Genomic DNA, 11352 nt, shown 5'->3' with positions numbered 1-11352 from the left:
GAGTCTCCTCTCACTGCTCCTCTGGATCCACACTGCGGATTATTGATCTTCTCTCACTGCTTTAATTTACCTTTTAACGACACCGTAGAGCAAAACATGTCACACATTAGAAGCTGACATTTTATATTTACACCCAGTTTTCAACGACACCGCTGTCTTCTAGTGGAGCCTCGATTTTACGTAAGTACAATGACCTTTTCATCTCGCCAACCATTCTCTCCAAACAGCTCGAGTGAAAATACGTAGAAGCGCACTAATTCTCAAGTTTGACATAATGCCGTATTTCTGAAATAGCTCCGTGAATAATGGCGGTCGTTGCAGAAGAAATCGTGACATTCGTGATGTGATAAAATAATATATTAGCGACAACGAGCCATGTTTCTAGTCGGGCCAATGTTCTCGCTGTACCGACACGGTTGTAGTCCGTTCAACAACCGTATTATATAATTTGATGCTAGTCAGCGGACAGATAAAAACTACAAGTTCCAACGCGAGACCGTGAGAAAGACGCGAGCTCGGATGATGCCTTTAATTTCCCTCGTGAAGTTGATGTGAAGTTACATTAACACCTCGTCGTAATTTAGCAACGGGAACCATTTAACTTTAAAATAATACGATGATAAAGGTTATATTGTCCGAAGAGTTGCAATCGTTATTAAAAACGGTATAGGGCATTTTATTTTGCTGATTTTGTTGTGTTGTGTACACCTTTTGAAGGCACAGGTGGAAATTTTTAGCATTTTTTTCCCGTGCAATTCCTTATCATTTACTCAACATTTGGCAATTTAGGACTATAATAAATTTCATTGGTAGTACCTGGTATTTTATCTTCTTTATTCGTCTTTGTTTTTATTATTGCTGTATTCTAGTGCAGCGTTGCTTGTGAACGTTAACGACCATGTGCTCTTTTGTAATTGTGTCCGTTCACTTCATAGACTACATTGAACGGCCGAGCTTTGTCGTTGTCCTTGAAGGCAGCACAGGATTCCGCGCTCAGTTTCTACGTATGTGGAAACGTCATATCTCTGAGACAGAGTGTGGCTTGTTTTGGATTTACAATCAAACCAGACAAACTTCGATCATGTTTCGTCTTTATAATTTATCCAAATGCGTCCGAGCAGAAACGTAAATGGCGATTCTTCTTTCTACGAGGAGAAGTGAGTTAAAGTGAGCCAGCTGCTCAGAGTTACTGAACGTTCCTTCTGTTTGAGATGCATTCATATTCAGTGAGGCGGAAACAGCCAACGGGAGAAGGAGGCTTTTAAAACACTCCTGACAGTGTTTGTGGCAGCCGTTACATTACTTTGTCGTATGTGTTTTGTTCTTTGAGTTGTCAGTTTCCTGTTTGTAGTGAAATTCAGAATTAAATCAACGTAAATCCTAATCAAAAGTGTTCCAGGTGTCACCTTCACAGGTTAGAGACAAGTCTGCAAAGTGGAGCAGGGAGGCAGCTAACAGCTAACGTAGCTAACACTGCGGTTGCTGCTTTTCCTTTTTAGTTATGGAGAATTGTTATACTGACTTGTAACATCGCTAATGCAACACAAACAAGTATGTTTCATGTCATGTCTTATCAATAGTCTCTCTGACTTCAGTGCTTGTCTTTTCTCTCCCGTTGGACATGTTGGTCTGACTGCTAAGTGTCAGCCACTGTCTGGTTGGAGCTTCCTAAATGTGAGGATTTGCTGCTTTTCTCTTTTCTTTTTCGTTGTAAGCTAAATACTTGTGGTCTTTGGACTGTTGGAGAACCAAACAAACATATTTTGGCTTTTGGAAATGATGTCATGAATAGACAGGAATAGAAACTCTATTAGAAAAGAATTAATTATTCTACAATGACTGGGGTGTTTGTTTGTTTGTTTTTTACAGAGTGCATCTACACTGACAATTCATTTTTAAAGGGCCGATTTGGAACCTTCGCATACGTGTAACACTGGTAAAAGTGTCTAGAATAGTTTTTTGCTTTGGATAGCGTTTAGCTCTAACTTTTTACTTGTCACAGAGCTTTGTGGTGCAGATTTAAACTGTGAAACAAGTCGGTTACTTTGACTGGTGTGGTGGCAGCAATTACAAAACACTGCTGACAAAATACCTTTCAGTGTTTCTCTCCTGTTCCTCGCTCCGTTTGCAGTCCACATGTGGTGCCTGCATTTCAACAAACTCTTGTGTTTTGTGAATAAAGTAAATTTTAAAAATCCAAAAGTCAGCGCACCCTTAAATTGGAGCCTTAAATTGTTGTAAGTGATGTTCTATCAGACTCAGACTTCTCTTGTATATTTGGAAAATGAGAACTGGATGAGTTTTCTTTGTGTATCAAGCAGCAAGATGTAGCATGGTGTGTTTTATTTAATTTATTTTACTTCACGTTACACGTCTGCCGACTACTGACATGCACGCATCACCGGTTTCAAAGTAAAACAATATATTCTGAGCCCTACTTTACAAAGTAAACCAGTAATCTGGTAATTTTAAAGATAACTGACAAATAGATGGGTAATTTAAAATTCCATTTTTTAAATCAAAATTCCTAAAATCTACTATATTTTTCCTTTCATCTATTCACCTCATGTCTGATCTAATGTCTCATGTTAGCTGGGCTCCAGCCAGGCTTTATTTTCATTGTTAACCAATCTGCAGATTTTTTGAAATTAATGTTTTGTTGATTAAAAGCAGCAAATTCCCCAAACAGTGAAGCTACAGCCAGAGAATGCTTGATGTTTTGCTCTATATGTTGAACTCTTTATAACTCCTCTCTGATCTCTCCTTCCAGCCACCCCATGTTCCTTCGCCGGCTGAGCTCTTTCAGCTCATCCCTCCCTCCCTGCAGCCATCCTGCTCTCTCCTGGGCCGGCTTCAGGAGCAGCAGTGCCTCCTCCTCCACCTACCTCCCCCACTTCACCCCAACTCGTCATCCATGGTCGTCTGTTCAGGGATTTCCACCCTGGCCTCCTCAGCTCCCCCACTCCCACCCATCAGCCCATCAGGTCTTCACTGGTAGGACGTTACACCCTCTGAATACCTACCGTGGTCCCTCTGCAGGTAGCTGGCGTTCATTCTACACCTCTGCAGGCCGCATGATGGAGCGTCCTGACCGAGACAGAGAGCCTCCATACAAACGGAGGAAGAGTGTGGAGGAGAAGAGGGGCGCTGAAGAAAAGGAAGGACACAGAGGAGGAGCACCAGGGGCATCAGGAGGCAGGTCCAAGGAGGGAGGCTTTAGGAAAGAGCACCATCACCAGGGCTCCAACATTAACAGCAGCCTTCGATCGAACCACCATTTCCAAGATGGAGGTCGAGACAGAGGGAAGAATGGAGCTGTAAAAGGTGTCAGTCGGGAAAACAGCAGAGATAAAGATGTAGAAAGGACTAAAGTTGTGAATAAAGACAGACAGCGAAAGGACAGTTCCAGTAAAGATGGATCTCCACATCGAGGGAGGAAGGAACATCAGCAAGGAGGACAGCAGGATTCACAAACTGCAGGGGCCAGGACTCAGGACACCGTTTCAGTCCACAAACCCAACCCCTGGTTTAAAAATAGAGGTACTGAGGAGCTGAGTGGGCTTCAAAGGTACCCAAAAGGGCCAGCAGAGCAGTCAAGGAAGTTAGGTAGTGATGGGGGGCAGTGGCCGGAGCTCGTTTCTCATCCTCACAGCACCACTCCCCAGCAAAACCCGTGGCAGGTAGATGGAGCAAAAAGGCAACCTCCTCCACATGCAGTCTCACAACCTGTGAAAAGTAAGTTGATTCATTTAGTTCAGCATGTTTTAACATGTTAACATGACTACTAACAAATTTCCAAAGTACACACAGTGTTAGATACAGTTTTGCAGGAAGATTCTGGCTTTAGTCCATTTTAAGACCTCATCCACACAATTCTTCTGAATAATCTGTCTGTTCATGCTTAGATCAGCTAAGAAAAGGTTGCTCTTCAGTGAAATAACACACAGCAACAATATAAATCTAAAGGAACACAAATAAACTAAACGTTCTCTTTAAGGCATAAACACTTTCAACCAAAGTGAAGTTTCTCAGAATAAAAGGAAACCTGAACACAGTCTTGTTAACATCTATATTTGCCTGATTGAATTGTTGCTGCCAAAGTCCCAGGCCACATATACGTTACATATTTTAATATCTTGACTCAGTCATTTTTCATTGATTGCTCAACATAGAGTGTAAAGAAGCTGTTAAGTCCTTCAGTAAACACTGATCATCAGTGTGATCTTTATTTTTTTGATAATAAGACACTAGAGTTTGTCCTAACTCACACTCTTCTGTCATCATCTCTTCTCCTCAGCTCTTCAGAGACACTGGGAGCCCTGCAGTTCTGACCTCCAGCCACCAGGGGGCAGCACAATGTTTGATTTCTCAGTGATGTCCTACAACATTCTGTCCCAGGAGCTGCTGCAGGACAACGCCTACCTGTACCGACACTGTAACCCCAGCGTCCTTTCGTGGGAGTACCGGCGGCCCAACCTGCTGGCTGAGATCCAGCAGCACAACGCTGATGTGAGTGGATGAGATGTGATGACACTTAAACAGCATGTTCGCCTGAGGAACAGCTGCAGCCTCACTGCAGGGTATTTCAGGTCCATCTCTGATACTGAGCAGTACAGCTTGAACTGGTTCTGGTTCATTCACTGAGGCAGTTTCATACTGAAACACAAACCAACCTGCACACTATAGTCACAGACATCATTGTATTCTGTTGCATTAATGGAGAGCCAAAGCATGTAAAAACTGCAACAACATGAAAAAGTGTGTGTTCACATACTTTTGGCTATGGAACATAAATTACTGAAAACTCTGTTTTTCTAGATCCTGTGTCTTCAGGAGGTTCAGGAGGACCACTATGAAAACCAGATTAAACCTGCTCTACAGGCTCTGGGTAGGAATCGTTGTTTGTTTGTGTATTTATGTGAACGTCTGTCTTTGTGAAGAGTATTTTGAGTTTTGACATATGTGAAAAGCGTTATAGCCCGATCAGGTTTAGGTCAGGAAAAGGGTTGGGTTTGGCAGTAGATAATATATATGAAGGGGTGGATGCAGTTCTCCTTGACAGCAAAATCACCAAAATAAATCCTGCTTGTTAACCTGCCATTATTTCTGGACATGAGTGTGTATATATGTGTTGGTTGGTGGTGAAGGAGCAGAGTGCTGCTGCTGTCACTTCATTCTCCCTGTTACAAAAAAAACCCAAAAACAAATCACACGTCTTTGGAAATAGCACCACCATGACTAGAGGTAGTGAACTCAGGAATGTGATTTATCCAGTATATCAACATTATAATACCATAAGTCATAGAAAAGGGGAAAAAAAGTAGTTAGAAACTCTGACATCATGAACAACATTTTTTTCATATGCCTACAGGTGTTACCAATACTGGAAAAATGGTAACTCTCTTTGCGTGTGTGTGTATCAGGTTACCACTGTGAGTATAAGAAGCGAACAGGAAAGAAACCAGACGGTTGTGCTGTCACCTTCAAGACCTCCCGCTTCTCCCTCCTCTCCTCCAACCCTGTGGAGTTCTTCCGTCCTGGCGACGCCCTCCTCGATCGGGACAACGTGGGATTGGTTGTGCAGTTGCGACCTAACGACTCCATCAGCCAGTCGGATCCCTCCTCCTTCATCTGCGTCGCCAACACTCACCTTCTGTACAACCCTCGTCGAGGTGACATCAAACTGGCCCAGCTGGCCATCCTATTGGCTGAGATCGGTCGACTGTCCCGCCTCCCGGATGGATCGGCCAATCCGGTTGTGCTGTGTGGGGACTTTAACTCCACACCTTGGAGTCCGCTGTACAGCTTCCTGACCTCAGGCTGCCTGGACTATCGCGGGATGCAGATCGGCATGGTGAGGCACACAGTTTTCATTTTTTTTTAAAATCAGAGTCAATCTTACGAGCTGTAGGTTGTTGTTTTTACTTTCACTTTGACCCTTAGAAACGTTCTGGCAGGTTTAAGCACAAACAGTCAGTTAATCAAATCTGTGAGTATCTGCAATAGAAGGCTGAACATGTCTGTGTTTCTGTGCAGGTGTCCGGTCAGGAGAACAGTCCCAGAGGTCAGCGTCTCCTCACGTCTCCAATCTGGTCTCACAGATTGGGAATCACCCATCAGTGTCAGTATGAGAACAAACCCACTGCTGAGTGCTCCCCCACCAGCCCTACAGGTAAACTTCACCTCCAGTTTAAGACTACAACCACACTAATCAGTCTTCATTTGAAAACACACAACCTCTGCTACATCCAGCATCAACGCTTCTCCAGAGTATGAAGACTTTTTGGCCTTGAAAACTTTGGGGTTGTGTTTTAATAAACTAGAAACAATGATGCAGACACTCATACTCACTGTCTGACTGGGTCTTTACTGTCACTACATGCCGTGTCCTGATTCGTTACGCTGACATCACATGACACTTTTCAGGAAGAAGACATCAGCTAAGAGTACCAGTGGTTAATTCAACATGGATACCACATCACTGGCGTTGCTGACCTTGTAGTTTATGTGAGGAAATCTGTGGTTTTACCCATGCCAGGAGTACATAAATGTTCATGAGCCCATTTCAGGCCTGTCAGGGACGGAGATTATTTCTAATGGAGGTCGTTGTAGTTTAAAATGAAAGCTGTAAGTGTGGATCTAATCAGGGACTTGTGGTGCAGTATTCTTAAGCAGCATAAGCTTAGTTCAGACTTGGAGCCATTGTAGGTAAATAGTTTCTAGTTCAAGCTCAGGTCAGTATTGACTCATTAAGTTGCCTGTGTGGTTAAATTTAATCCTGGTTTAAATAATATAACAAAAGATTTGTTTAAAACAAGTTGCATCGTTAAAGTATTTGTTTGACATTTTGAGAAATACACTTCATCGCGAAGCATTGGTTTGGAAGCTGCTGCTCCTATGTTGCTATCATAGATGGCTAGTTTTGTTTAATTTTTATTCAGATGAAGTTGAGTGTTGTTGAGCCTCAAACGGAAACTATCTCTCTCTATCAGCCGTAGAAGGAGGAATCTCTAATCTGTCTGTGGAAGACCTCGCCACCAAAGCTGCTGCTGCTGCTGCCTTTAACAGGTAACATCCCTCCCTTCCTTTCCTGTCTTTCCTCCATCTTTTGTCCCCTCTCTCCAAGTTGTGATACTCAGTTGATCTGATCTTGAAAATAGCTGCAGCATTCTTGCAAGTGTCCAACTGGTTTTGAAATGCTGCCCAAACATGCATTTAAAGTCTTTAAGTGACAAAATCTGTTTTTGTCACAATTTGCTTTATATGTAGAAAAAATCAATCTCTGCCTCAAGTGAGCATCAGAGCTGTAGAGTATTAATCAGGCATTTGGATAAATAACTCAGATCTTGTTCCAAGTGAGTAAAGCAGAGTCTGCAGTCCCTACCAGCACACACTAACCTTGTGTTTGTGTTTGTGTTTGTGCAGAGCGAGGATTGAGCACGGCCTGAAGCTGCAGTCGTCCTATCAACACCGGCTGATGCCTGATGGGAGACCTGAGATCACCACATGTCACTCCCGCACGGCAATGACAGTGGATTACATCCTGTACACTCCAGGTACTGACACACACACACACGCACATACACACACACGCACACACACCTTCCCAATACCGTCTTTTCTTTACCCACCTTACTTCCTATTTCTGTCTTGCAGAGTGTTTGTGTTGCAAACTATTACGAAGTCATTCATTTAAATGACCTTTCTTGCCGGTGGCAGGCAGCAGTGCCAGCTATAAGAAGGTTTTGAATCTCATTGTGGGCTGTCTGGAGGTGTTACTCATCTATAAACTAGAAGTAAGATTGTTGCCTCAGTGGACTGAGCTGCCTGCTCTGAGGAGCTTCATTCTGAACCATCAGGCCTCTCACATCTGTTGCAATGTCAAGGAAGCTGATTGATACTACAATGTGGCTTTTTTAAACATTGTTAATGCATCTGTCCACTTGCCGTAGGTTATTTAATTTACATTTTTTGGGGTGTACTGCTTGAAAGTAAAATAACAAATGTTTGCACACCATGTCATCCTGCTTGTTTTCCCACATGCTTAAATATGTCAGACAGGGATCATGTGAAGGTATTAAAAAGGTCTCAAACAATCTATAGTCTGGCAAAACTTGCAGAAACTGTAGTCAGCCTTCTTCTCTCCCTGATTTCCTGTTCCCCCTCTACATCTCTTAATCTTTTCGTCTCAGTCACATCAGTCACAGTGTCTCTGTCTTCGGTGTCCCTCTGTTCTCCTCTAAAAGATTTCACCACACCTCCTTCATTTCCTGGTGGGCGGGGCCTCCAGCTGCTGGGCAGGCTGTCATTGGTCGGTGAGTCAGAGCTGGAGGAAGTCAACGGCCTGCCCAATCAGCACCACTCGTCAGACCATCTGCCTCTCCTTGCTCGCTTCCGTTTCCAGCGCTGACCTGGGCTCCTCATGTCGACAGAGGACAGCCAATCAGAACAGCTGTCATACTGACAGTGCAACTAACAGGGAAGAAGGCAGCATTAAAGAGGTCTGATAAATGAGCAGTCACGCACTCAGTTAATGTTCAACCTAATGTTCAAATGTAAATTTTCTTTGCCACGTGAACATGAAAGAGGATGAAGTGCCAAACATGGATTAAATGCTAAAATGTCTGTTGCTGGTGGTGAGTTAATTGCCCACAAGGAACAACATGTAAAACAGAGCTGGCTGCAGGTAGTATACATATGAAATAAGACGTCATGGCCTACAGTTTTGATTGATCCATTAATTGTGATTTATGCAACTAAAGGTAACAACAAAGTGAACATTTGTTTTTTTCTTTTGAACAAAAGATTCTGCTCAGAGGTCTGCTCGGTGGTTAGCACCATCTTAGAAGATCCCCAGTTCACGTCCCGGCGAGGACACCTGGGATCTTTCAGTTTGCATGTTCTCCCCGTGCAGTGTGGGTTCTCTCCAGGTTCTCCGGCTTCCTCCCACAAGGTTCAAAAACATGCTTAGGTTAATTGGTGATTCTAAATTGTCCGTAGGTGTGAATGTGAGTGTGCTTGGTTGTCTGTCTCTAAGTGTAGCCCTGTGATAGACTGGTGACCTGTCCAGGGTGTCCCCTGCCTTCACCCTGAGTCATCTGGGATAGACTCCAGCCCCCCGCGACCCTAGTGAGGATTAAGCGGTGTATAGATAATGGATGGATGGATAGGTTCTGCTCAGAGCACTGTGTTGCAGTTTTCCATTGGCTTGAAAAAAAATATTTTAAGATAGGTGCACATTTTTAATAAATGCAGAAGGAAGCGGTTTTTGATCTAATGTTTGATCATCTTTAAGGAAGCTGGATGACATTTCATATGAAGCACTTGTTGTTAAAACCCATCACTAAGAAGATGTAAAGCACCAAAAGTTAAACTTTTATTCTGAAAATTATGCTCACTAATAATTTGTCAGGCAGCCTGTGCTTACTGTTCTGGGTTGCTTCTAAAACTTCCAAGAGGTACAGAAATAAAAACATCCCCGTGTGTTTATATATGATAGTAATATTTCATTTGATTCCTAATTTTTCCAATATATAGAAGTTTTTAGTATATATTTTTTTCAGGTTAACTCTTTTAGAGACAACTGGCCTTCACATTGAAAGTTTTTACTGGTACATAAAGTTTACTTTCATCTTACTGCTTTCCTTGTGGATGTGAATCTATGAAGAGATTTTAAATCTTTTTTAAAAACCTGAACATTAACATTAGTGCTGCTAAGGTGGAAAGATACTTGATAACTTTATTTTGCTGTGATAAAGGGACTCAGTTACAACAGAACAAGTAAAGCTAAGGAAATTTAAGTGTATTTTTAAAAATGCTTTGAAGAAAACCCATGTGTGAACAGCTGCCCCTGTATCATTGCCTTGTCATAATTCTCTTTTGTACTAATGTGTGCCAAAAAACATAAAATCTGTGTGAAATGAAGCACCGTACAGTACAATAGATGATGATTTGATTGAGTTTAAATATGTATAATTAAAAATAGAGGTTCTATAATTTATTTTACTTTGCATTTGCAAAGTATTGAAAAACTCTGCGTTTTACCTGCAGATCTAACCTGTAAAAAGTTCATATTTTAGACTGTAAATTTGGATTATGTATGAATTTAGTGCATTTTGTGCTCTGATTTCTAACTTGTGTATAATCATCAAACAACGAGGACTCTATGTATTTTTCTAGCATTTTGGAAAGAGGTGACGTTTGCTAGTTTTGGACAGTTTACAGTTTGTAAATAAATGATTCACATTTTTACACGTGGCTATTGTTTTTCTTGTGTCTGAAGTGTTTTCTGATGTTGAAACAGAACAGTGTGCAGCAGATGTGACTAAGGTGATTAAATTTTGACTATTGGAATATTTCTGTGAACAATCAAAACCCAAGAATTTAAAAAGACTACATTGACAGGCTCCAAAGTAGAAACTCAACAACTATGAATACACGTGTTCACTGACACACCAGGTAGAGAATTTGTGCTCACTGAAAAAAAAAACAAAAAGAAAGAGTACACAAGTCATTTCTAATCAGCCTAATTGCAGGATTGTGTTTGCAAGATGAGCTGTGAACACCAGAACATAGTCTGTGTCTGTCTGCATCGTGGCTCCATGGAGAAAACATGGATGCATACAGGAACAGTGGTGATCAACTAAAACACAGTTGTTGCAGTAATTAGGAGGTATAGAGCAAGTCATAGGGCCACGATTTAGAACTGCAGTGCCCGTCCTCCTAAAATGACCCCATTAACAGCACACTACCTGCACAATCTACCTCTGAAACACAAACTTGGCAGAGGGTCTTTCAAAGGAAATCAGAGTCTCTATGACAGCCCAGATGACCTTTATGGATGGCATCTTTACCCAGAGCCTTCCCTCTCTGCAGTCTGGTTCCTCGAGGCAGTTCCACAGTCACATCTGTGGTTCTGCAGCTGGTCCTGACATCCTGACAGGTGACCACAGCCGTCATGTTCTTTTGCAGTCTAAAGTACAGACATGCAGAAGTCAGCTTTGCTAAACAACATGAAAAGAAGTCTGATGAATATTGGGAGCACATTCTTTGATCAAATGAGACCAAGATAAATGTGTTGGGTTTGCCAGTAGCCTGGTTTGAGCTACAATGAATGTATAGTCCTGACAGTGAAACACAGACGTGGGAGTGTGATATTATGGAGCTGCATGAATGTAAAAAGTGTCGGGAGATGACATTTATAGATGGACTGTCTGTGGATAGGGGCTGCAAGGTGGTGCAGTTGGTTAGCACTGTTGCCTCGCAGAAAGGAAGTTGCCTGTTCGTGTCCCGGTGGGGACACTGGGATCTTTCTGTGTGGAGTTTGCAGTGTGGGTTCTCTCCGGGTTCTCC

The 11352-nt window shown here is 42.4% G+C and overlaps 1 protein-coding gene across 1 annotated transcript; it reads left to right on the top strand.

The window, feature by feature from the left end:
- Positions 1 to 1059: 1059 nt before the first annotated feature.
- On the top strand, positions 1060 to 8895 carry angel2 (angel homolog 2 (Drosophila)). The gene is made up of 9 exons (XM_008293374.1): positions 1060 to 1157; positions 2771 to 3735; positions 4298 to 4509; positions 4819 to 4888; positions 5424 to 5854; positions 6037 to 6172; positions 6993 to 7068; positions 7426 to 7556; positions 8247 to 8895. The coding sequence occupies exons 1-9, from the start codon at positions 1108 to 1110 to the stop codon at positions 8408 to 8410; spliced, it is 2235 nt and encodes a 744-aa protein (XP_008291596.1). The 5' UTR covers positions 1060 to 1107; the 3' UTR covers positions 8411 to 8895.
- Positions 8896 to 11352: the final 2457 nt, after the last annotated feature.

Source organism: Stegastes partitus, unplaced genomic scaffold (genome assembly GCF_000690725.1).
Source record: "Stegastes partitus isolate 25-593 unplaced genomic scaffold, Stegastes_partitus-1.0.2 Scaffold879, whole genome shotgun sequence".
Lineage (NCBI taxonomy): Eukaryota > Metazoa > Chordata > Actinopteri > Pomacentridae > Stegastes > Stegastes partitus.
The sequence above is the reverse complement of the archived record's forward strand: the minus strand, read 5'-3'. Positions and strand labels throughout refer to the sequence as shown.